Raw genomic sequence first — 26,963 nt, 5'->3', positions numbered from 1 at the left:
CAAGAAGCAGGAATATTGCATTCCAATCACCCCTGACAGATAGCCATCCAGCCTCTGTTTAAAAGCTTCCAAAGAAGGCGACTCCACCACACTCCGGGGCAGAGAGTTCCACTGCTGAACGGCTCTCACGGTCAGGAAGTTCTTCCTCATGTTCAGATGGAATCTCCTTTCTTGTAGTTTGAAGCCATTGTTGTTGGCTGTTGTTCTGTTTTCCATGCCAAGGTGCTGTTGTTCTGTTTTCCATGCCAAGGTGCTGCTGTTCTGTTTTCCATGCCAAAGGAACCTACTGTCCATAGACGTCTCCGATCTTTTTGCCAAGATGTCAGTTGGGGTGCCCTTTTTACCATCCCATTGGGATGGTACCTATTAATCTACTTGTATTGCATGCTTTCGAACTGCTAGGTTGGCAAGAGCTAGGACTAACAGTCGAGAGCTCACCCCAACTCCTGACTTTGAACTGTTGACCCTCCAGTCAGCAGCCTTTCCTGCAACTAGTGGCTTTAACCACTGTGTTACTGTGGTCTTGTATTACTTTGGTGTTCAACTGATATCATCTTCAAGTAAGTGACTGGGAAAACAAGCCATCCCCATAGCTTTCAGATTTGTTATATGATAATAACACAGTCAGACCCATTTGTGATTTGAAACAATCTCAAATTCTTTATAACACAATATTGCTGAATAGGGTGCTTTCCTGTACTTTTTGAACAGACTTTTGGGTTTATTTTCTGCTTGTAGCACTGAAGTAAGGGGACGTATGTTATGTTGTCTTTCTGGGCCTTACCCCTCAGTCCTATGCTCTCCTGCCACTTTGCAGTAAAGCAGAGAATTGGGTTATTTAATTAGCTGCAGCCTGTCTATCCCAGGGGCTCAAATACAGAACAGCGTTTCTCCTTGAAAAATACAGTTTCTCTCTTCCCAAAGGGCTCGCAGCCTAAGAACGTGAGGCTTAGACATAATTGGGATCAAAGGAAAGAACAGAAGTAAAGATAAAATGTGTTTTGTGTAGAAATAAAGACGGCTAAGCAGTTCACAACTCTGTGAACACAACGCTCGCCCACCCTTTTGCACCTCCTTCTCAGTATTCCCAGCCCCACATGCTACTTTGAATGCTAAATGCACTAAAGAGAAAAAAACCCACCACACTTCCTTAGAAAATTGCTCAAATGTTCTTACTTAATCCCTCATTCACTAGGGTTTTAGAAAAAGGGGAGAATAGAAAAGTAATAATACACATATATTTAAAAGTAGAATGAGCACTTTCTGGAGATCAAACAAACAGGACTTGGAGGCAGGTCCTCTTTCCTGAAGTTGAACCGAGCTGTGGCACAGCTAGATAGTAGCCAGCTGCATGAAATCACTACTGACAGAGAGGTCATGAGTTAGAAGCCAGCCTAGGCTGGAGTGAGCTCCTGACCATTAATAGTCTAGCTTGCTGTTGACCTATGACACCCAAAAGACAATTGCATCTGTCAAGTAGGAAATTCAGGTACCACTTTATGCAGTGAGGCTAATTTAACAAATTTATGACACCATAAAAACCTCCCAGCACTTTGCATAAGAAGTACACTGTGCATAAGAAGTTGGTTAGACCACACCTGGAATATTGTGTCCAATTCTGGGCACCACAATTCAAGAGAGATATTGACAAGCTGGAATGTGTCCAGAGGAGGGTGACTAAAATGATCAAGGGTTTGGAGAATAAGCCCTATGAGGAGCGGCTTAAAGAGCTGGGCATGTTTAGCCTGAAGAAGAGAAGGATGAGAGGAGATATGATAGCCATGTGAGAGGAAGCCACAGGGAGGAGGGTGCAAGCTTGTTTACTTCTTCCATGGAGATTAGGACAAGGAACAATGGCTTCAAACTACAAGAGAGGAGATTCCGTCTGAACATGAGGAAGAAGTTCTTCCTCTCCTCTCTTGGCAGGGGGTTGAACTTCCTGACTGTGAGAGCCATTCAGCAGTGGAACTCTCTGTCCCAGAGTTTGGTGGAGGCTCCTTCTTTGGAAGCTTTTAAACAAAGGCTGGATGACCATCTGTCAGGGGTGATTTGAATGCAATATTCCTGCTTCTTGGCAGGGGGTTGGACTGGATGGCCCATGAAGTCTCTTCCAACTCTTTGATTCTATGATTCTATGATTCTGTACTTCATCAAGGATTCAATGCCTGTCTATATATGTTGTATGTCTAATAGCATTGACTGTTTTCCATGTATATGTGTATTGTAATCCGCCCTGAGTCCCCTTCAGAGTGAGAAGGGCAGAATATAAGTACTGCAAATGAATAAATAAATAAGTTCTTCATAGCAACTGGTTGTGACAGGTCTTGCATTTAGAGGTTATATTATATTTGGGATTTGTTGCTTTGATAGCATTGTCCTCTGTGAATTTGTTTAATTCTCTTGCCCTTTCAACACAGCCACAGCTAATGGGTTGACTGCAGAGAACATATCATGCAAGTGTTTGTTTATCTATTAATTGCATGCAAGTATGCATGGCATATGTTCCCTAGTCAGCTCCAATTAGCAATCGCATATGCCTGCATTCTCTACCAGTTTGAATTTCCAGATGCTCAACAAAGACCTGCCCATATTGAACATGTCATAGAGAGCCAGCATGGTGTAGTGGTTTAAGCATTGAACAATGACTCCGGGTTCTAATCTTTTACTGTGTTTCCTCCTCAAAAAAGACACTGTCTTATATTTAAGAAGACACACTAAGAAGACACACTAAGACACACTCAAGAAGACACACTACGACTCATTTTCAGGGGGTGTCTTTGTGAAGTCTTATCTCTGGCTTCCCCTCCTCTGTTTTAGTTCTCCTCTGTTTATAGGCCTTCCCAATAGTGTAGATAACTTCCTTTAAATTAATTTTTGGGTGGATCTTAATATCCCCCCAGAGGCCAATCTTACTTGGGCTATTCCTTTCCCCTGCACAGAGCTTTTTGCTGGACTCCTTCTTTGTACAGTGAATTAGAGGCTTGGATATTATCTGGAATCCTAGGCCTAGCAATCCAAAACAGGCATTCTTAGCACCTGCTGCTGCATTCAACAGTATTATTGTACCAACAGTCCAAAAGATATCGGAAGCTTTTGGCTAACCTAAGCTTCACAGGAGAGAAGATTAAGACAGTTTGTAAGCAACAATTTATAAACCATCACTTTACACCAGAGGCAAAGGACCTTCATATAACCCTGAATATCAAGGCAGATAATCCACAATATCTGCTTTGAAGTGGTTTTTCTGAATCTACAATGTCATATAATCCAGTTCAATGTGGATTTTATATAGCTGTGTGGAAGGGGCCATAGTTAATCTACTAATAGGATTCTTACCTGCTTAGAATGTTTTGAAATTTTGCTCAATTGTGTAGGTAATCATGCTGGAAATGTAACTTTCCCCCCATAATGTTCTTATTTTCAGCAAGGAGAAACTGTGAGATGACATTTGAAGGCTTTCTAAGATACATGACTTCAGAGGACTGCATGATTTTTAAAACTGAGCATCAAAGTGTTTACCAGGATATGTCCCGTCCGTTATGTGAATACTTTATTTCATCCTCACATAACACATACCTCATATCTGATCAGCTAATCGGGCCAAGTCATCTGTGGGGCTATGCAAGGTATTTACAGCTAATTTAAAGTAATAGTTTATGATGTAGAATTCAGTGGCATAGTTGGAACTGTTAAACCCTTGTGCCGGCAGGACTGCTGACCGAAAGATTGGTGGTTCGACTCCGGGGAGCGAGGTGAGCTCCCATCTGCCAGCTCTAGCTTCCCATGCGAGTACATGAAGGAAGCCTCCCACAGGATGCTAAATCATCCAGGCATTCCCCGGGCAACATCCTTACAGACAGCCAATTCTCTCACACCAGAAGCGATTTGAAGATTCTCAAGTTGCTCCTGACATGAAAAAAAATGGCACAGTTTCCCTTTTTTCTGTACCCCATTTAAACAGTCTTATTTGGAAACATACGAAAAGAAAAAAAATGCTCTTACAGACAGAAATGTGTAATTCAACTTGAATATTACATATGAACCTGGGTGTAGATTTGAAGAGAAGGATATGTGTAGGTAACTTGAGTAACGTGGGTTCTTATAGATTCACAAACTGATGCACACATAGATACCATTCTGATATGGGAGGGAAGTATTCTTTATCACGTATATCACACTTTGAGATGTTGTTATAAATTTGTTTCATCATATCTTTGCTTTGCTGTGGGAGGTTCACATGTTGCAAGATTTGTTAGGCTTACTTAGAAGCAAAATAGAACAAGCAACATTGTGAATTCTGAATTGTGTGTAAAAAAAAAAAGAGTTCATGAAACTATAGGACTTAAAATGGGCAAAATTCACCACCCTAGTTGACATTCTCAGAGATAGTTGCCCTGTCTAAGGACTAAACCTAAAAGGTTTCAGAAGGACAAATATAGTGAATTTCATGAAATAGCATTTTGAGGGACAACAAGGTAACCGAAATGCCCCATGGAGGATATTTGGGAAAACTGGGAGGCATTTTTTGGTATTAAGGACCACAAAAAAATGTAATATGATAATTTTAATCTAATTAAAAATTTTTTTGAATTGTATGTGTTTTGAAACGTGTTTGAATTAATTGCATGTGTATTTGTATGTGTTGAATTGTATGTGTTCATATGCAAATGTGAGTAGATCAATAGGTATTGCTCCGGCGGGAAGGTAACGGCGCTCCATGCAGTCATGCCAGCCACATGACCTTGCAGGTGTCTACAGACAACGCTGGCTCTTCGGCTTAGAAATGGAGATGAGCACCAACCCTCAGAGTCAGACATGACTGGAATTAATGTCAGGGGAAAACCTTTACCTTTGCCTATGTGTCATTGAATGATTGCCTCTGTGTAAGCTGCCTTGAGTCCCCTTCGGTGTAGAGAAAGGCAGGGTATAAATAGAGTACATTTACTTATTTATAACTTTTATATCCCATTCTTCACTACCTCATTTTATATCCCATTCTTTTCTACGGCTAACAACAGAAAAAATTCAATGCTACACAATAAATAACATTTTAAAACAACATACATAATACATAAGTTATAAAATACATATAAAATATAGTTCGCCAAGTTAAAAATATCATCCAACTCAATCCAGACATTGTGGTTCATTAACTCTTAGTCTTTAAATAAATGATAAAAATAATTATGAGGATTGCATGCAACATTGTGGGCCAATCTTTGCCCAGCCCTGATGTAAGCAATGAAGAAAAATCTTCAAACTGATCTATACCTGGGTTGCTGTGAGTTTTCTGGCCTGTATGGGCATTCTCTCCTGACGTTTGGTCCACCTCCCAAGAAAGGATTCCCTTGTGCAGGAAGCAGCCAGGCTTTGAAGCTGCAAGGCCATTCAGTGCTAATCAAGGTGACCAATTGTAACATTCACACCTACCTCAAACAGACAAGAGTTATTTCTCCCACCCTGGACATTCTACAGATATATAAACCCCACTTGCCTAGTTTCCAATAACCTCATAACCTCTGAGGATGCCTGCCATAGATGTGGGTGAAAAGTCAGGAGAGAATGCTTCTGGAACATGAACATACAGCCCAGAAAACTCACAGCAACCCAATGATTCCAGCTATGAAAGCCTTCAACAACACATTGAGCTGTATCTGCCAAAGTTGAGATGTACAAAAAAGAACATTGTACTGCCCAGTGTTTTCTCAGCTGTAAAGGTTTGCTTTGGAAAACTCAATTCTTTCAGAAAAGTTTCATGACAGAGTTAGTCAGTGCCAAATAAATAGTTCAAAGTAAGACAGAACATAATGCACTTTTGATTTGGTCCCATCATGACGGAAGGTTATTAAGGGTCTTTCTGAATGGATGGTTCTTCATGGTAGTAGTCAGAAGCCATTGCGATGTTATTTCATCTTTTTCTGCTAATGGATTTTCTATAGTAAGAAAAAAGACAGATAAATCAGTAGAAAAACAAGAGAGGAATATAAGAAGAAAACAACATTATTGGAAGCTCTTGTTAAATTCAGTAAAACAGGCCAGGTGATCACACATAAAAACTTGTCTAGAATTATTTTTAGGTGGTGAAAGTATTTTTCTTAATTGTTTTATGTTATTATTATTATGAACATTTCCAAGAAGAGAACAATAAATTGATATTTGGATGGGAATATCCATAATCTAGTATAGCATAGTATGATATGGTAACTATTCCACATTCCACTGTAATATAGTAGTTTAGTTTAGTTGTGCTTGCATGGCATGGGATATGATACTTATGTTACTATATGATTTCAAAATGCATTGAGAATTTATGCATACTTTCATTCTATTTGGTAAGCTTTTCTATGAGGAGGAAAACTCACTACCACATCTCCTAATCATGTAACTATATTTATTTATTTATTATTATTATTTACGGCATTTATAGCCCGCCTTCTTCAGCCCTAATGCGACTCAAGGAAGGTTACTGATTGGCAACAATTTGATGCCATACATTCATAAGAAAATATGAACAAAATAATCAGCATAACAATATAAAAACCATTTTAAAAAACATGTAATCACCAGTGTTGTCCTGTTAAAATCATTTCCCAATAGCGTCATCTAGCCATTCCCTGTTCATTCTTCATAGTTTCATGTTTATCTATTCCACTGCATTTCCAAAAGCTTGCTCGAATAGCCAAATTTTTACTTTTTTTTTGGAAAGTCAGGTGGGAGGGGGCCGATCTTTGGCCACAAATCTAAAGTGTGAACAGTCTCATATCATACAATTGTCTGTGTTGGATATATAATATATCTACTTGCATGATTGACTGATGTCTAGGATACTTTTTTTTTGTCGTATCAGGAGCGACCTGAGAAACTGCAAGTCGCTTCTGGTGTGAGAGAATTGACCGTCTGCAAGGACATTGCCCAGGGGACGCCTGGATGATTTTTTGATGTTTTATCATCCTTGTGGGAGGCTTCTCTCATGTCCCCACATGAGGAGCTGGAGCTGATAGAGGGAGCTCATCTGCCTCTCCCCGGATTCGAACCTGCGACCTGTCGGTCTTCAGTCCTGCTGGCACAGGGGTGCCACCGGGGGCTCCTAGAATACTAACATGTACAGATTTTAGCGTTTTAAGGTTCTCAGCTGCTGATTTCTCTTTCCCCGCTTCCATCTTTTAAAAGTGCTCTGATGAAAGGATGTCGCTGCTTGGAAATTGACTGCTGGGATGGACCATGCAATGATCCTGTTGTTTATCATGGACACACATTAACAAGCAAAATCAGCTTTAAGACTGTCATCCAGGTGATCAATAAGTATGCATTTTTGGTAAGTATATATATTCGGTATATGACAAATGTAGAGGCAACCAGACATGAAAAAACAGTTAAATACTTAATTCATGATCATTCACCAAGTGCCTCCAGTGGTTAGTTGAAATTGACCGAGGTATTTTCTGTGGTATTATATTTTCTGTAGTGTTGCATTGATTCATGCCATAGAATGAATGTTTATAAGTCCACTCACCCAACAATCCAGTCACTTCAAGGATAATATCCATCCATCTTGCCCTTGGTCAGCCCCTCTTCCTTTTTGCTTCCATTTCCCCCAGCATCATTGTCTTCTCCAAGCTTTCCTGTCTTCTCATTATGTGGCCAAAATACTTCATCTTTGCCTCTAATATCCTTCCCTCCAGGTAGTTATAGTTTTACAAAGTCTTTAGCCTTTCCTCACAAAACTATACATCCCAGGATTCCATAGCATTGAGCTTTGACAGTTAAAATGGCATTAAGTGGCATTAATTCCACAGTTCAGATGCAACCTCAATTTTGGACTTTTGCCCAGGGCATTTGTCTGTTGTCTTAGAGGGCTATCATTTATAGATTTGGTATTAACAAAATCATTTTAGTTCTCTGTTTATAATTCCCTAGTTTTATTGTATTTTTAACTTTAAATGTATTAATGATGCCTTCTTTTGGGTTTTGAATCCAAGTTGCTTAGGGCATTGTTTTTGAAATCAAGGGACAAGTTTATTAAATAAGTAATGTGTAGTTCTGGCTTAGCTGTTTAAAAATAATGAAGATAAGTAGAAGATAATCAAATTATAGCCACTGGAAAGACTACCTGTATACAGATCAAACTATTTATTATTTATGTATTTGTTTATGACTTTTCTACCCCACTTTTTTCACCCCAGAGGGGACTCAAGGCGGTTTTACATATAGGCAGCAATTTGATGCCCCAACGCACAATGTACACTTAAATAAATAATAAAATAGAATTTAAAAGTACATTAAAACAATTAAAACATTTAAAAACCATACATTAAGAGTTAAACATGTAATCAACGAGCGTAATCCGGGCCATTCCAATGGTCATTGTACATTGTTCCAAGTCTATCTATTGCACAAGTTCTCTAAAGGCTTGGTCACAAAGCCACGTTTCACTCACTTGCAGCAGGTCACAAGGAAGGTCACGAGTTGCAGTGTTCAGAAAGGCGAGCCAAAGGTAAATAGAGCATACAAGAGGGCAGAAGTGGCACAGTTCAGTTGACTTTTTAAAAAATCTGCACCAGGTCTATTGAAATATTTCTTTGAACATTTAAAAATGTGGACTTTGTGTGTGCATATATGTGTGGTCATTCAAGGGGCAGATGACCCAGATCATGGAGTGGCAATTAGTCTCAGCTTGGTCATGGGGAAGAAACAAAGACAAGTTCTCAAATGAGCATGTCTGACTTTTGTTGCCATGGAAATTTATAGTAGCTAGATTTGTCCAAATAATCTCTGCTCTCCCCATCAGTATGTGACAACAGTAGGGAATCTCTCCATGAGTTTGATATTTGGAGGTTTGTGATAAAGTGAAAGTGCTGGTGAATACAATTATGTGGCCTATCCAAAATGGGAATTATGCACATGTAAATTGTAAATTATAGGGGCCGCAGTGGGTTAAACCACCAAGCTGCAGAACTTGCTGACTGGAAGGTGGGTGGTTTGAATCCATGGATGGGGTGAGCTCCCGTTATTAGCCCAAGCTTCTGCCAACCTATCAGTTTGAAAACATTCAAGTGTGAGTAGATCAATAGATACCGCTTTTGTGGGAAGGTAACGGTGCTCCATGCAGTCAGGCCGGCCACATAACCTAGGAGGCATCTATGGACAACACCGGCTCTTCGGCTTAGAAATGGAAATGAGTACCACCTCCCAGAGTCAGACACGACTAGACTTAATGTCAAGGGGAAACCTTTTCCTTTACCTACATTGTACTTATATATGCCCAGCCACAAATGCTTATCTGTTCAGATGTTTGCATGCACAACAATTGTCAGTTGGTAGGTTCCCAGGAAACCTCGTAGGCATTGAATTTTCTATAGTACATATTTATTTTGTATATTGCTGTTACCGTGGAGTTCAGTCCTGCATTGCCAACATGACTGTAATCAGTGGCCATGGCAATCCTGATTCATAAGACAAATTCCAACATTAATTTATTTCTGTTGTTAGTTGAAAAAAGGGTTCTGGGAAGATTTTTATTTTTTACTATGGGCAGTATCCAAAGAACAGCACATCTCATCCTTATGGGACTCTGAGCTCATGCTTCCTAAATGCCATTTTTCCATGCTTTAAAGGAAACTGTTTGAGGAAGAGAACTTTTCTGCTAAGGACTGTTTGTGTAATACAACACAAGTCTTGGTGCTTAAGGCAGGGAAAGCCAGCATGGATATCCCACTGGGCACCCTGAAAGGGTAAAATGCATATGTACTTTCCAGAAGAACAGCCACACTATTTTGTAGTAGGAAAAATACATCACATTTCTTTGGGAGTAGTTGCTAATACCAGAATAAATCAGCTGAGATCGGTCCAAAGCATGACTACAGGCACTGTGCAAACTATTCAGTCTCTCTAGCTCTTAAGTGGATTTCTGTGGTAATTAAGATGGATGCAGTGATAAAAATACAGGAGGATTACAATTGGAAGATATCACTGACGGGGTCCTTTATAAAGTGCTACGTTTGATGTAGGGCATTTGCACAGAATGTCCTTAACTACAAACCCTCCTACTATCTAAGGCTGCTTCCATGTTAGAGATTTATTTTGGGATAGCCTTCTCAATATCATCACTTACTCTCCCTATATGTTCCCTATGCTATTTCCAAGGAATGGAAATATCTTTTATCCATGTGAGCAAGGATATATGAAGCTGAGGCTTCTGTTAGGAAGACTGTTCCATGAGGCAGGTATGGTGTCCTGGAGATCCCTGCCTTTGCTTTCATGGACACTTCATTTCTTCCCCCCTCTCCCCACACTCACACTTTTGGTGAGATCAGAGCTCGGAAAGAAGTGTTTTATGCCATTTCAGACCTCTTCAGTTGATTATAACAGGAAGACCTGGGACTAAATTTTTCAACCAAATAAAGGCCAAGAAACTCTTTTAGGGTGATCTATGATCTCATCACATGTGAAAAAATAAGTGTCCTAGGACGCTTCTGACCTAGTTCACTCACTGAACCCTATGCTGCCCATCATATGATGTAGGTTGACTTCTTTCTGGGCTCCATTGATGAACTGAGGCAGCAGCATGGTAAGATGCTATTCTATCAAAACGGTAGCCTCACTGTGTTTGATTGGGAACAATGGAGCTACCACGGGATTAAGCTGCATGCCGATGCTTCCCCATGTGTGATAGGAAAACATCACCTGCCAGCCAGGGCACCAGGATTGCAACAGTGCCACCCTGATTTGCCCTGGAGACTGGTGAATCGTAATGCTGGACCTCATTCATGTGATGAGGTCCATTAAGAAGTATGAGGTCTCAAAGTAAGGCAGCTTTGTTTTTCCCCCGATAATGCCTTTTGTTCTCACCTCTGCATCTATTCAGTTTCTGCCAATGGGGTTGTTTCTGTTAATTCTGGGGAACTGATCGATGCTAGTGATCACCTTGATTCTTTGCTAGAAAGCTTTGTAAAAACGGGGGCCATGTATTGTAGTTCAGCCTTTGATTATACCTACACCTGATCTCTCTGGGGATTCTGGGCCTGTTATTCATTCTGATGATACTGGGGATTCTGGGTCCGCAAGTCACCAGGAGAGCCAGCAAGAGATTTCAAGCCCTGAAAATGAGTGGCCTGTGACTGAAGGCCATATTCCTGAAAGGCAGTTCACTAGGGAAGCAAGGTCTAAAACAGATCGGAATTCAGAGGATGAAAAGTCCAACTGAACAGACTAATGAGCAGTTAGATAGAAGATTTAAGTTCCATCAGCATAGAGCTTCTCGGGAGAGTTAGCTGCTCTTGAGTCCCCTCTCGGGGGTTGAGAAGGGTGGGGTAAAAATGCTGTAAATAAATAAATAAATAAATAAGGTCAAAACACCAAGAAGTCCTTATCGGTTTCTATGGGGAAAAGGCGTGATGTTCTCTCTATATTGAATGAATGAATGAATGAATGAATGAATTGTTTATTGTACTAGCCATAGGCCATGACATCAGTAATATACTAACTTTATAAACACTTTCCAATATAAACCTTAAAACGTAACAAGAATTAAAACTAAAACAAATTCTTTAAAATCATGAAAGCAGAAACATGACAATAACAGTGTCTGCTCTGTGTTATTCCAAACCGTTTCCATTTCTGACCTGCAGTATGGATTTTGCTACTTTGGCTCTGATCTTTTGGGCTGCGATTGCGAATGTGGCAACCTTTAGTGTTATACTTTTAGAATGATCTGCTAGCAAGTCGCAGATCACCGCAGATTGTTGCCATGATGCCCTTTCTTCCAAGAGTGATCCTAGGAGATTTTTCCTAGGGTCATTGCACAAGGGTGCAACGTAGCAAATAGTGTGTTAGGTCTTCTATTTCCCCTGTGCCACAAATGCAAAATCATTGGGCATGGGGGATCCCTCTGTATCTTCCCTCTAGCCAGTTTGATGGCATTGTTTGGAATCGCAGGGCTGTAAATGCTTTCTTCAGGACCGCTGACGTTAGGTCTTGAAGATATTGTTGACGATATTGGTCACTTTTTAGCCGAGGATTTCTCTCTATATTAGTCAGCTTAGCAGATGAGTCTGTCAGTCCAGGCAACACTGGTGTTTGAGTATAGAACTACTGTCAAGTCAAGGGATTTCTGATTTCATGTTCCATGTTTCCTTTTGTTCATGTCTCATGATTCTAAGTTTTGAGGACTGTTCCTGAATCTCTTGTTTTTATTGATTATGCTTTTGTATTCCTGGTTTTTGATACTACTACTGTACTGATTTCTGTGGATTATTCTTGATATTTGGACTTTGTTTTTATAATACTTTCTGCTGAATTGCTTTTCATATATATCCTTCAATAAACTGCTTTGGCATTTTACCTCGGAGTGGAGTGTGTGTTAAGTACAGAGGTGGTTCCCAGCCTTGAAGTGCATCGCCATATTTCTCTTAAGTTTGGAGTGTGTTCCTGTGCTTTTCACTTTTCTTGCTGTTTTTCATAGAATTGCATAGAATCCGTATGTAAGGGAAATAGTGCAAAATTGCTATTTTACTTTTTCACTGATGCGCTATGATATCATATATGTAAGTTTTTTTGGAAAATATAGAGAAGAGATTGAAGAGAATTGCATTAACCTTTTCCACCATCCATCTTGACCCCGCCTGACATCCAAACAGCACAACCTATATCACAATATAAGTGGGCATTTTGTGAGCCTCAACAATCAATACCCACATGCATGTGGGAGGTTTTTTTTTAATTTAAAGAAACAGAACAATGGAATGAAAAGTTGCAGCTGAAGGTGGGAATTAATATCAAATAGTCTTGGATAGCAAAAATGTAATTTGGATATCAAAACAAAACCAACCATTGAAGAACTACCATTATAAATGCTAGAACCTTGTGCAACATTCCTCTTTCTGTGTTGTTGTAGGTTTTTCCGGGCTATATGGCCATGTTCTGGAGGCAATTTTTCTCCTGACGTTTCGCCTGCATCTATGGCAAGCATCCTCCTTGAGGATGCTTGCCACAGATGCAGGCGAAACGTCAGGAGAAAAATTGCCTCCAGAACATGGCCATATAGCCCGGAAAAACCTACAACAACCCAGTGATTCCAGCCATGAAAGCCTTCGACAATTCCTCTTTCTGTTTCTACCCATTACTGGAGAAACAAAGATGTTTTCTGCACTCATCTGATTGCTACAAACTCTCCAAGCTTTTTCAAATAAAATGATAGACACTGGCACAGTTTCTCTCATTGTCTACAAACCATTTGGGAAGTTACATGGAAATTCTAATGAAACAATTACCCCTAGGCTGCAGCCCTTTCCCCAAATGACCTTTCTTTCTCTTTTTAAAAGGTCTCTGGTAGTAGTGGGAATAGCTTCCCCTTCTTTCTGCTGTGGCTCTCACTACTTCATAGAGAATGGGATTCTGTCAGGCTAAAATGTTTTCTTTCCTCTGTTCTTTTCTCCCTTGTTGAGAAAATGTAGCAGAGCCAAGAATTCGGCAGTCTCTTTCCCTTAGGGCTGCTCTTCCACTCCTTTTTATATAGAATAAAAAAACCTCCCTTCCATTGCATAAATCACAGAATAGTACTATTTGCACAAATACATATATATATATATTCCTTTCTTTACTCTTCTTCAGCCCTCTGGTGCAAGAATATTAAGAATGAAAGAGGGAAGGAGGAAGAACGGGTTGTTTCTTTCTTACTTGCAGATCTATGCTCTATCTATCAGTGTCAATAGGGGATGCAGAGAAGTGCAAAAGTAACAAAGAAAAAGCTATAGCTACTTATATATTTATATCTATTTGATTTATATCCTGCCCTCCCTCATAAAAATTGAGGGCCATTGGTCTTATGGCAAAACTATTGATATATTACAGTTATCTAAAACAACAAGTTTAAAAAACACAAAACTATCTGAAAAGATAAATTACAAATATTTTCTATAACAACATCAAAGCTGTATATACCAACACCAGAGATAAATTAATCCATTGCATTATTTCCACAAAGCTTCCACAGACTTGAATGTGTTTAACAGGTATTGCAGCCTGAAAGATGACAGTGTGACGGTCGACTAACTCTCTGACAGAGGAGGATACCACCAATGAGAAGGTCTCTTCATTGTTGTGGCCCTCAAGGCTAATAATCAGCTGCCATGCACTGCTGCCTGAGCTTTCCTAGCTAATCTTGAATCACATATGTGTTGCCACTGGGTCAGTCTTAAGTCTCTTCCACTGGGGCTGAGGCTTCTTTAGTAGTTAATGCAACGATTTCAGAATGGGAGTCATATAGGGTTGCTAGTTCAGGATTGTCTCGACTTTGGGGATTCAAAGTCAAAACCTAACAAACTTGACCTGTTCAATGTCACTCACTGTTAGGCTTTAAATACCAACCACTGTTGATCAGATATTGTTCAATCATTTGAAGTGCGAGGGGAGGGGGATACCATATTTTCCTATTTCAAAGAGAGCCCCAGATCATGTTGAAATGAGAGGGTTATTCTCTCTCACTTATTTAGGGAGGTAGGATAAGAAACATTTCACCTAACCGACTTGTTTTTAGCCAGAAGATGGATGCGAGACAGAGGGTAAGCCCTGGTAGTAAAATAACTTGGAGAAAAGGAAGAAGTCAGTTAAATAAATATGGAAACTTCTTTTGCAAGTGACAGCAACAAATTAGTCCTTGAAAATACAGTAAATTTACCAATTGAGCTGGGAATTTACACAGAGTCCTTTCCTTTGGGCCGCGATGGTGAGGCGGGTTAAACTGCTAAGCTGCACAACTTGCTGACTGGAAGGTCAGCAGTTTGAATCCACAGCACAGGGTGAGTTCCCGCTGTTAGCCCCAGCTTCTGCTAACCTAGCAGTTTGAAAACATGCAAATGTGAGTAGATCAATAGGTACCGCTTCGACAGGAAGGTAACAGCACTCAATGCAGTCATGCAAGCCACATGACCTAGGAGGCATCTATGGACAATGCCGGCTCTTTGACTTAGAAATGTAAATGAGCACAACCCCCAGAGTTGGACTCGACTAGACTTTATATCAAGGGAAACCTTTACCTTTTACCTTTCCTTTTGCATGTAGCGGAGCCCACCAAAACTGGAGAATTTTCCGACAGGAAGTTAACGGCGCTCCATGCAGTCATGTGAACCACATGACCTAGGAGGCATCTATGGACAATGCCGGCTCTTTGACTTAGAAATGTAAATAAGCACCACCACCCAGAGTTGGACTTGACTAGACTTAATATCAAGGGAAACCTTTACCTTTACCTTTTACCTTTCCTTTTGCATGTAGCGGAGCCCACCAAAACTGGAGAATTTTCACTCATGTGTCATGCCTGGTTATGGCCCATTAAAACTGGAAATCCAAAGCCAGGCCCTGCGATCCAGTAACCTTGGCATCATACGTTTGGTCCTTGATGCACCTGGCACCACCTGGGCAGCAGCCCTCTGTACTAACTGGATATCTATAGTTGGAGATTGTATTGCTATTTTAAATTTAGTCTTATAGTGGAAAAGCAGGGATTCAGGAGCACTGTGACTTGCTGATGTTGTTATTAATAGCTTTATTGTGGATAACATCGTATACCTCTTCAAATCTTTTTCTACTTTTATATGTTTTTTTTTTACTTGTGAAACAAGGAATCCTAATTGCTTTGAATTGTATTTTCAGGTCTCTGATTACCCTCTGCTCCTGTCTTTGGAAAATCACTGCAGCCCTAAACAGCAGGAAGTAATCGCAGATTATCTGACAAGTATCCTAGGTGACAAGTTGGTTGCATCTACAATTGATGATAAGGTGCCAACCGAGTTGCCCTCTCCTGAGGTAACAACAATAAGGTCCTTTCTTGTAAAAGATAATTGGGAAGACACTGTTGTGGTTGGCATGGTTTTTTCCTTGGATATTTATCATTCCACTCCACACATTGCATGTGGCATGCATTCTTCTCAGTTTAGAGTTATTGTACCACAAACTGGTATTTGTTGTTAGGTAAGTCCCTAAGAAGGAAAAGTATGTGTAAAACACTTAAAGCAAGATAACTTTATACCATATAATGATTGTATAGTATACTAGAAGCATGGCAATATAATACATGTGCATTTAATTATTTGTTTCTACTTCAGAACTGCAACACCAGAAAATACATATCTTCCAGCTGTCACAGTTTAACAGGAATAGTAACAATTAAACCCTTGTTGTCTTACTTTCCCAGGGCTTGTCTGCACGAGCCCAAAAACCCAGAGATGTCAAGAAGTTGCCTTTGGATGTCTCCAAGATGTTCAGGGACGTTTGGTTCTTTTTGTGGGATAAACCTGATTAAAGTGGTTTAACCCTCAAACTAAGGAATATTAGGAACTGTTCTGAAGTTTAGGCCAATTTCTGTAGCAGTTCTGCACTTTGGGAACAGTGTGGACAGCATGACTAGGTCTGATGTGGACTGGTCTACTTTCCACATGGATCACTGCCACCTTCTTCTTCTTGTTGTTCTTGTTCTTGTTCTTCTTCTTCTTCTTCTTCTTCTTATTATTATTATTTTACTGACACAAAAACACAGTATGTCACAGCAAACAAGATCTATATGCTGGATTTCGTAGCACAAAATCACAAGTCGAACACTTCCCAAGCGTCTGGGACTATATGATGTATTTTTGAATGATACATGCAGATCCAAGTAAGGTGGCCTTTTGCAGTTGACAGATCATAATTTTTTCAATGTTTATTGTTTCCAAATGCCGGCTGAGATCTTTCGGCACAACATCCAGTGTGCCAATCACCACTGGGACCACCTGTACTAGTTAATGCCAGAGCCTTTGCAATTCAATTTTGAGATCTTGATAAAAGCTGAATTTTTCTTGTTGTTTTTCCTCAATGCGACTGTTATTATTATCATCCTATCCTTCTCACCCCGAAGGGGACTCACGTATGTATAGGCAACAGTTTGATGCTATACAAAACATACATCCAACAAAATAAACCTATACATTACAAACCAACCACTAAAAGTATATGAAACATTAAAACCAATATCCTAGTCCAAGGCTGTTCCAATTGTCTTTGCACTATGCCATATTCCCTTTTTGCACCGAAAGATTGTTATCCAAATGCTTGGTCTCACATCTCGTTTTTAGTTTTTTTTTTAAGGCCAGGGGGGCTGATCGAATATCACTAGAGAGGGAGTTCCACAGCTGAGGGGCCACCACTGAGAAAGCCCTGTCTCTTGTCCCCACTAACCACACTTTTTCTTTGTGGTCTCTGCGAATGCACACTTGTGGAGAGACTGCGCCTGCGCGGGCTCCAACGGAAACTTCTACATTTTTAAAACTTTCAAGTTTTGGCGGTAAACCCGCCCAGCCCCGGCAGGGGATAAAAGGGCGCCCCGCGCACACCGATCCAATTCCTGTTTTTCCGCCGCACGGCTCGCTTCGGAACTTCGATTGGATTGCGATTCTCAGACTTTCTTCGAGTTGTTTGACTGTATTATGTCAACAACTCGCTTCAAAAGATGCGCGAATTGTCCGAGGAAGATCCCTGATTCGGACAAGCACGCTCTTTGTCTTTTGTGTCTCGGCGAGGCACATATCACTTCTTTGTGTCGTCATTGTCAATCTTTGACGGCACAGTCCCATAAGAATCGGGTCCATCGGCTTCGATACCTGCTCTACCAGCAGACGTTGGCTCCGGCACCTTCAACATCGGATTCGGCGTCGACGTCTGCCGCGGTATCCAGGCCTTCAACTTCGACTTCGACTTCGGCGTCGAAGGCACCATCGACATCAAAACCTGTCGATCCCTCGGCGGAGGCCGAGCCTCGCCAGACCAGGGCGAAGAAGGCTGCACAGAAGAGGCCGAGAGCAGCTATGTCGACAACCTCCAAGGCCTCGGTGTCAACAGCTCCTAAGGCTGCAAAGCCTACAAAGCAGAAGGCTCCATGTACAGTCACGACCGAGACTGTACGCATCCGGCACTCTTCGGCCAGCTCTGTGGCGTCAGTGAGATCGATCAGGTCCACGAGGTCGACATCGGCGACCCCGCCATCTTCCACGGCGGTTCGCATTGCCTTTCGCCGGTCTCAAGAGGAGTCTCGGCGTGCTTCCTCTTCTTCCTCCGTCCCACCCACTCCGGGCAAGTCGGTATCAAAGACAGCTCAACCACCGGCCAAGAAGAAGAAGACGATGCCGCCTCCATCCTCGTCGTCTTCTTCTTCCCGGAAGCAGACCACCGCCTCCTCGGCCACCTCGTCGGCGAGGTCATCGCCCGTATGACCGGTTGAACCCCAACCAATCCCTCAGCCTACCCAAGAGCCGCAGCCTCTTCCAGAACTGCCGTCAGAACAGCCTGAGTCCCCGGTGATCTCGGTGGACACGGTGATCGAGGCACCAACTCGACATGTGACAGCCAGACAGGAGCTTTTCCCGTCGGTCACGACTTTGACAACTGTGACGGCAAGACAGGAGACTTCTCCAGTGCTGGAGACTCCGGAAAGGGGCAGACAGACTATGAGACTGGCCTTGGCCTGTGCCACTCAGGCTTCGGCCTCAAAAGCCCCTCCAGCGATCCTGGTCCAGCGTTCGAGTCGGGATGTCTCCTCATCCCCTCCCCCTCAATCCCTGGTGGCTGATGACGAGGAAGAAGATGGCGAGTTGCCGGGATCGGTACACTCGGGGTCTGTGTTGTCTCTCGGGATCGAGAGATCACCCACTAACGACGCCTATGAGGCTGACCCTCCATCTCCCACTGACAATGTCCGAGCCTTTGCAGATCAAATGGCTCGTATGGCTGACGCCTTAGGCCTGGAGGTCAAGCAGACTTCCAAGGCTGTGCAAGACCCGGTGTTTAAAAGGGTGCAAGCAGAATCCCCACCCGCTCCTCTTCTACCCTTCCTTCCATACCTCCTTGAAGTGATCCAGGGCTCCTGGAAGACCCCTTCCTCCATCCCTCCAACCTCTAAGAAAATTGAATCATGGTACAGGACGGACGATGAGGGATTGGAGTGGCTGAAACACCATCCCGACCCTAACTCGGTGGTCGTGAAGGCGGCTCAGGGATTCGGAAGGCAATCGTCGGCGCCGTCCGACCGTGAGGGCAAGAGGTTTGATGCAGTGGGCAGAAAACTGTACTCCGGTGCCCTCCTGCTGGCCCGCATGGCCAATTATGGCGCTTGTATGGGCGCATATCAACAGATTCTTTGGGAAAAGGCAACACCACTCTTCCAAAGAATGTCTGAGGAGGACCGTTCTGCCCTCTCCACTTTGGCTCAGGAGGCGAACTCTCTGGCGCATCATCAGATGCAAATGGCCAAACACACGGGAGACACCGCGGGCAAGATGATTGCTCACGCCGTGGCAATCAGAAGGCATGCATGGCTCAGATCTTCGGGCCTCTCTACATCATCGAGGCAGGTGATCGAAGATCTCCCATTCGACGCCCTGGGGCTCTTCAATGCGGGAACGGACGACAAACTGAAGTCAAACCACGACTTCAAGACCTTGGCTTCCAAATGTGGGATCGAGAATCAGAACCAGGCGCAGAGGACCAGATGGTTCCAGTACAAACGCCGACACACGGTCCCGTACCGCACCATACAGTACCGTCAGCCAGCCCGCCCTCTGCACACCTCCCAACAAACCCACCCTCAGCAACCCCAGCAGCAAAGGAGGCAGCACCAGCAACAGCAACACTCGCGGTCCCATCAGGCCTCTGGGGGCAACCAAGCTAGGCGCCGCATTTGACGCCCTAATGGACGATACCGTTTGCTCTTTCATTACAGATGTTGTTCCCATGTCCCTCCCGATGGTACCCGCCCTCTTCCTTCCATCCGGCTCGACACCGTTTGGAGATCGCCTGACAAACTTTCTCCCTGCATGGGAAAATATCACCTCAGATGCATGGGTTTTAAAGATTGTCGACGAAGGCTATGCATTGGAGTTCGAGGAACTCCCACCAACAGGACAGAATGTCAACACCGAACTGTCCTCGGCTATCCTGGCGGAAGCCGAGACCTTGCTTCTAAAGGGGGCGATTTCCCCGCTCCCGGACTCTCAAAACCATCAAGCCTTCTTCTCCAGATACTTTACTGTCCCAAAGCCGGACGGCTCCCTCCGCCCCATCCTCGACCTCAGAGACTTAAACACCTTCATCGAACCTCAAAAGTTTCGGATGGTGACGGTATCGTCCATCCTTCCGCTCCTCAGGCATGGGGACTTCTTCGCGTCCGTGGATCTTCAAGACGCTTATTTTCACCTCTCAATCAGAAAGCATCACAGGCGCTTCCTGGCCTTCAGGGTAGCGGGACAGACGTACGTCTTCAACGTCCTCCCGTTCGGTCTCGTGACCGCACCGAGAACCTTCACCAAATGCATGTCGGTGGTCGCGGCAGCCCTCAGGAGGGAAAAAATTCGCATTTTCCCGTACCTAGACGACTAGTTGTTGGCAGCACGCTCCCCAGACCTTCTGCGTCTCCAAGTGGCAAAGACACTTTCCCTCCTCGAAGACCTGGGCCTCCAGCTGAACGAGGAGAAGTCCCACCTCGAGCCCACCACCTGCATAAAGTTCATCGGCGCCATGTTCGATTCTCTCTCCCAGACAGTCTTCCTTCCGGAGGAGAGGTTCAGAGCTCTTCGAGCCGAAGCGCTCAAGGTGCGCCGATCCCGAGTGGTCAGGGCGAAACAGATACAAGTCCTCCTCGGGCACATGGCCTCCACGGTGATGGTGACACCATTGGCAAGGCTCCGCTTCCGTCCCCTCCAGAGATGGTTCTTGGACCACTTCAATCCCATGCGGGACAGTGCTACGAAACGCATGCTGATACCGAAGTCGGTAAAGGACTCTCTAAACTGGTGGATGAGCCGCCAGCATGTCTGCAGGGGCGTCCCGTTTCACCCAGAATCCCCGACTGTCACGATAACGACAGACGCCTCGATGTTCGCATGGGGATGCCATACAGGAGAGCTCTCAGTCCACGACCTCTGGTCTCCACAGGAAAGGCAGTGCCATATAAACTACCTGGAACTGCTGGCGATCTTCAAAGACTTAAGGGCATTTGCTCTCTTGGTCACGGGGAAGTCAGTCCAGATCCTCACGGACAATATGGTAGCAATTTTCTACGTGAACAAGCAGGGAGGAACGGGCTCGAGAAAACTTCTCAAGCTATCGCTGGAACTTTGGGACTGGTGTGTGGCCAGGTCGGTGTCGATAACAGCTTTGCACCTCCCGGGAGAGGTCAACGTCGAGGCCGACGCACTCAGCAGAACCAGAGCGACCTCCCACGAGTGGAAGTTGAACCCCGATGAACTGACCAAGATCTTCAGGGACTGGGGCCTCCCGACCGCAGACCTTTTTGCGTCGCCGCAAAACGCTCAGCTCCCTCAGTTCGGTGCCCGGCTTGCTCCGAACACGGTACCGGGATGTCTCGGGGACGCATTCCTCCTAGACTGGTCCCGGCATCTGCTCTACCTCTTCCCTCCATTCCCACTCATCTCGAGGGTGATCGAGAGAATCCAGTCGGCGCGAACGAACTGCATCTTGATTGCGCCGGAATGGCCACGACAACCGTGGTTCTCGGTCCTTCTCCAGCTATCGGAGGGACGGATGAGACGCCTTCCACTTCGGCAGGATCTACTTTCCCGGGAAGACGGTCAGCTTCTCCACCCTGACCTCGCTTCTCTGCATCTTTCGGCGTGGAGGATCCAGTTTTGAGGTCCCTGTGCCCAGGAGTTCTCCCGATCCTGGAGGCAGCCCTCAAGCCAGCGACCAAAAGGTGCTACTCAGCGTGCCTTAACTGCTTCCAGGCCTTCCTCTGCGAGAAGGGCCTAGACGATCATCAGCCGTCGATACCGTCAGTCCTCTCGTTCTTGCTGCACCTTACCGAGCGGGGCTTGTCGCTGTCGTCACTCAAATCCCACCTGGCAGCTATCTCTTGGCAGCTTCAACGGACAGGAGAGGCCTCCTTGTTCAAGGAGAGCTCTGTGAAGTCTTTCCTGCGGGGTTTCAACAACCTGCACCCCCCAGTTCGCTCCCCGACTCCGGGTTGGGATCTCGACCTGGTGCTGGCTCGGCTCACACAGGAGCCTTTTGAACCGATAGCATCGATTGACCTTCGACTTCTGTCGTGGAAGGTGGCTTTTCTTGTTGCCATCACGTCGGCCCGTAGGCCTTCGGAACTTACAGCACTGCGTGTGGACGAACCATATTTTGTTGTCCACGAGGACAGAGCAGTCCTCCGCACGGACGTGTCATTCCTCCCCAAAGTTGTGTCCCCTTTCCATGTAAACGAAGACATTGTCCTTCCCTCGTTGTGTCAGCTCCCCTCTACCCCGAGGGAAAAAAGACTTCATATGCTTGATGTGCGGAGGGCTTTACTGTGTTATAGGGACAGAACTGCTCAGTCTCGAAAGACTCAGAGACTGTTTGTGGCGTATGCCCGAGAAAAGTTGGGCCTGCCGATCACGGCACAACGCCTGTCCCATTGGATCACTTCGACAATTGAGCTTTGTTACCAACTTGCTCGACAGCAAACCCCGTCGGTTGTCCGGGCTCGGTCAACCAGGGCTATGGCGGCATCGACGGCCTTCCTTAAGGGGATTCCCTTGGACGCTATTTGTAAAGCGGCCATTTGGAAGAATCCTCAGACATTTGTCTCACATTATAGACTGAATACCAGGTGTACACCTGACATGGCCTTTGGGAGGGCGATTTTGGGATCCTGTCCCTCCTAAAACTTGCAAAGTTTTTTCCTGGTGCTGATCGATACCGAGAGCTTCCTCGGTACCGTACATTGTTGTGAAGGTTATTTACCATGTTTTGCTTGAATTTTACTGTTTACCGGTACCAGTGAATATAATTGCACCTTTACATTTGATGCCTTATTGCCTAAGGCACAGGCAGCCTTGCACTATAGCCTAATGAGGCTCACCACGGGTAGTGTTTGTGTCGATATCGACACCTTTTGCCTTGCTAATGTGTTTTGCACTTGTTGACAAACTGTTTTGTGTAACTACTTAATGTGCCCTCATTGCAATGAGTGTCTTCAGCAATCACCATGTGGTTTATTTCAAGGGTCATGGAAAATGTTTTTATTGTTCAAGAATGCCCTCATTTATTGAGTGTTTTTCACTGTTAATTGGTCACCCTCATGTGACCGGGAGGATCACGTACTCCCATAAGTTTTATGCACTGTGCCCTTCTTCGGAAGTGATTACAATCTCTTGTTTGGTAACTGTTTGCACTTAATAAAATTGTTTGGCCCTTGGCTTGACTAGTCGGTTTGCATTCTTCCTGCCTCTGGGACCTGAGCTTGCTAGTCTCCACAAGTGTGCATTCGCAGAGACCACGAAGAAAAATGGTAGGTTACATACCTGTGACCATCTTTCTTCGAGTGGTGCTCTGCGAATTCACATTAACCCGCCCAGCCTCCCCTCTATGCAAACCTCCAATTTCTCGCTACTGTGGCGGCGTAGGAATTGGATCGGTGTGCGCGGGGCGCCCTTTTATCCCCTGCCGGGGCTGGGCGGGGTTACCGCCAAAACTTGAAAGTTTTAAAAATGTAGAAGTTTCCGTTGGAGCCCGCGCAGGCACAGTCTCTCCACAAGTGTGAATTCGCAGAGCACCACTCGAAGAAAGATGGTCACAGGTATGTAACCTACCATTTTCCCAATGCTTACAAGTGCAGGGGAAAGAATGGGTCCCCTCCTCCTCTCTGGTTATGCATACACGTTTGTTGATCTCAGCACAGGGTGCCTGTAATGACCAGGAGCTTTCCTGGAGATCAGGAACCATATAGCAATGGCAGTGGTGATGGGGAAGATTATATGACAATCCAGGAGGGCAAACCAGTTTCAGGCCGGCTGGACTGTGCGGGTTCCCCCTCACTGCTGCAGATCAGGCACGGAATATACGGCCACTTCTGAGGCAAGTGCAGAGTATTACTGCTCCAGTGTAAATTGTTTTGTGCATTGCAGTAGTTAATCAAGTCGTACGTGAGCCACATTTTGTCCATTACCATAGCAATGTAAAATCTCCTTCTAAAGTTGTCTGAAGAATAATTATTTGGAACTGCTGGGAATTGTGTTGCTGCCCACAGTAACTGTAGGCTTGGCTGATAAAGGTTTTACCCTGAGAAAGCCTGTTTGAGGCATTTTTTTTTCATTAGAGGTTATGTGCCAGAGGTTCGTTCGAGTCGAGGCATACAGATAACTCTAATTCAAATTGATCATATCAGTGTACATCTTTGACCAAAAAAAATTGTCAAATTTTTGATGAAATTTGGTTTTGGATGAGGTATGAAATAAGAAACAAAGAGAAAAGCACCAGTTCTGCTCCTCTAACCAAAGAGAAAAAGGGAGAGCAGGAGGGGGCAGATAACTTTAATCTACAATGACTGGAATTCCCTCCTTCCCAAGTCCTCATACATAGCAAATCAATTTACACGAATGTCTTGAGTAATACAGTGCATTTAGAGTTACACATATCTCTTTCCACCTGAACTTGAGCAGTACATATAAGATGGCATTATTTCCCAGGAGCTTAGTTTTATATCTATAATTCTCTATTCATTCATTTGTACTCCTTTTTGCAGTTAAAAGCAGTATGCTGAGCATCTGTATGATTAAATTCTATTCATAAAAATTCTTACATTGTACTCCCGTGTAGATTTTAATGGCACACAGTAGCTGAAAGAAATAGCTCTTTTAACCCATATAAATAAAACTGCCAGACTTGCACGTTTAAACTGTGCAGAATGCTGGTCCTGTTGATTTAAATGACAGTTGATACCACTGGGTTCTTAGAAGTCCCTCTTGTGCTACAATTCCACAAGGTGTAAACGTGAGTCATCTAGGAGAAAATTGCAAGCAGCTCAACAAATAACATATCCCAAGATTTCTGAAAGATGGAGCCATGACAGTTAAAGATGGATTAAGCTGTTGTGAAAGAGCAGTGTGGGTGTACTCTGGGTTTACTAAGGGCACTTGTGAAGATGCCATTCTGAATGTCCTACCATTCTTGAAGCCTGCAGGGTGGCTGATGGAGAAAGGACTTTCTTGGTGATGGCTTCACTTTTCCAAGGAAATTTGTCTCATGCAAAAGTCATTTAAATTGAAACACAGTATTTAGCATATTTTAGGATATTGTCATATTTTTAATTATTGACTTATTCTTAGCTGGTTTTAACTCCATTTTTACTGTATTTTTTGAAGTTGGCTCTTTATTGTATCATTGTGATTACTCAGCTTATCTGTCCAAACGGATCTCTCCCTATGAACCATATTGGAGTTGAGACCCTGCTCTTGGTCCTGCCTCCTTTTCAAGTTCGACTGGCAGGGAGGAGAAACAGGGCCTTCGCAGTAGTGGCCCCTCAGCTGTGGAATTCCGTCCTTAGGGATATTAGATTAGCCTCCTCCTTCCTGACTTTCCATAGGAAAGTAAAAGCATGGCTTTTTGATCAAGCCTTTGAAGATCCTATGCAATATCTAAAATTGGAATTATATTCAATGGAATGGTCCAGACTATGACTTTGGATAACATGGTTAAGAGTGAAGGCTAAATGTTTTAATATATTTTATAATTCTATTTAAGTGTTTATTTTAACTGTACATTGTTTTAGAAGGCATTGAATAGTTGCCTAAGTGTAAGCCGCCTTGAGTTCCCTCTGGGATGGAGAAAGGCAGGGTAGAAATGTTGCAAATAAATAAATAAACAAATAAGTAAATAAGTGTTTGCCATTGTGTTTTTAGATCTCTGTACTGTATTGCAATTTTAATTCTAGAAGGCTAGACAATTTATAGGCATTGAATGATTACAATAATCTTTCATATCAATACAATAAATAATGATAAATCATGTGCTATATTGGTTGTGGTCTCTTTCTCTATTATGCAGCTGACTTTTGTACTTGCTTACTTACTTAGGCAATCCCTCATTGTCTGAGTAGGATTGTCTTCCAAGATCAGTGTACTGGCGGTGGGTTCATAGGTGGCTGTGTAGCCCTATTCTTGATCTCCATGTTCTCCCACAGTGAGGGCATTGGTTTCCAGGTGGAAGGTAGTCCCGGTTGATGTGCCTTCTTCTTGGCACGTTTCTCTCTTTCGCCCTCCATTCATGCCTCTTCAAATTCTACAGCACTGCTGGTCACAGCTGACCTCCAGCTCGATCGCTCAAGGGCCAGGGTTTCCCAGTTCTCAGCGTCTATGCCAGAGTTTTTAAGTTTGGCTCTGAGCCCATCTTTAAATCTCTTTTTCTGTCCTCCAACATTTCATTTTCAGTTCTTGAGTTCAGAGTAGAGCAACTGCTTTGGGAGATGGTGGTCGGGCATCCGGACAACATGGTGCGGTCCAGCAGATGTGATGCTGGAGGACTCATCGCTTCAATGCTGGTGTTGTCCCTGACATTTGTCCCTGTCCAGACATTCCTCAAGAGATTTGCCAGGATTTTAGTAATTGCCAGAGTTTGAATGATGCATCAATTGTATATAAACACCACATATAGATGCATTGCTTTGATTCATGGGCAGGGGGTCGGTCGGACGTGGATGACCCTTGTGGTCTCTTCCAACTTCTATGGGCACATCTTCACTGACTACTTAATCCAAAGGGTCCCTGGATCAACTCTGATCCAATGTACGCTATGGCAGATCAGCCCTGGGATTACAAGTCAGTGTAGATTCTCCCTCTGATTCTATTCTGAGATTCTATACCGCTGAAATAGAGCCAAACCTATTAATTCAAGGGATTATCATGTAACTAAGGAACATAGTTCACCAATATAGGAGACTTCTAGCTGGACAACATTATTAGTCTCTTGATACAGGATGAACAAGTAATGTCGTAAAGAACTTTGTTCTGTCAGGCAGAGCAGCCCTGGTGTAGAATAATTCTACTGGAGACTGGATGTCCCTGTCCTGTTTAGTGTTTAGGTTTCGCTGTTCTTGAAGCAATCTTTCAACATATAGTTTATGTGATTTATGATACTTAACACTATCACATTTATTTCCC

General features: G+C 43.6%; 1 protein-coding gene across 1 annotated transcript in view; it reads left to right on the top strand.

The window, feature by feature from the left end:
- The first annotated feature begins 3,441 nt into the window (after positions 1-3,441).
- LOC132775662 (1-phosphatidylinositol 4,5-bisphosphate phosphodiesterase zeta-1) overlaps positions 3,442-26,963 on the top strand; it is a 60,241-nt gene continuing 36,719 nt past the window's right edge. The window contains exons 1-3 of the mRNA XM_060776410.2: positions 3,442-3,626; positions 7,171-7,315; positions 15,649-15,801. Coding sequence (XP_060632393.2) covers positions 3,442-3,626; positions 7,171-7,315; positions 15,649-15,801 — 483 coding nt within the window. The remainder of the gene's footprint in view (positions 3,627-7,170; positions 7,316-15,648; positions 15,802-26,963) is intronic.

The sequence above is a fragment of the Anolis sagrei genome, chromosome 5 (genome assembly GCF_037176765.1).
Source record: "Anolis sagrei isolate rAnoSag1 chromosome 5, rAnoSag1.mat, whole genome shotgun sequence".
NCBI classification, from domain to species: domain Eukaryota; kingdom Metazoa; phylum Chordata; class Lepidosauria; order Squamata; family Dactyloidae; genus Anolis; species Anolis sagrei.
The sequence above is the reverse complement of the archived record's forward strand: the minus strand, read 5'-3'. Positions and strand labels throughout refer to the sequence as shown.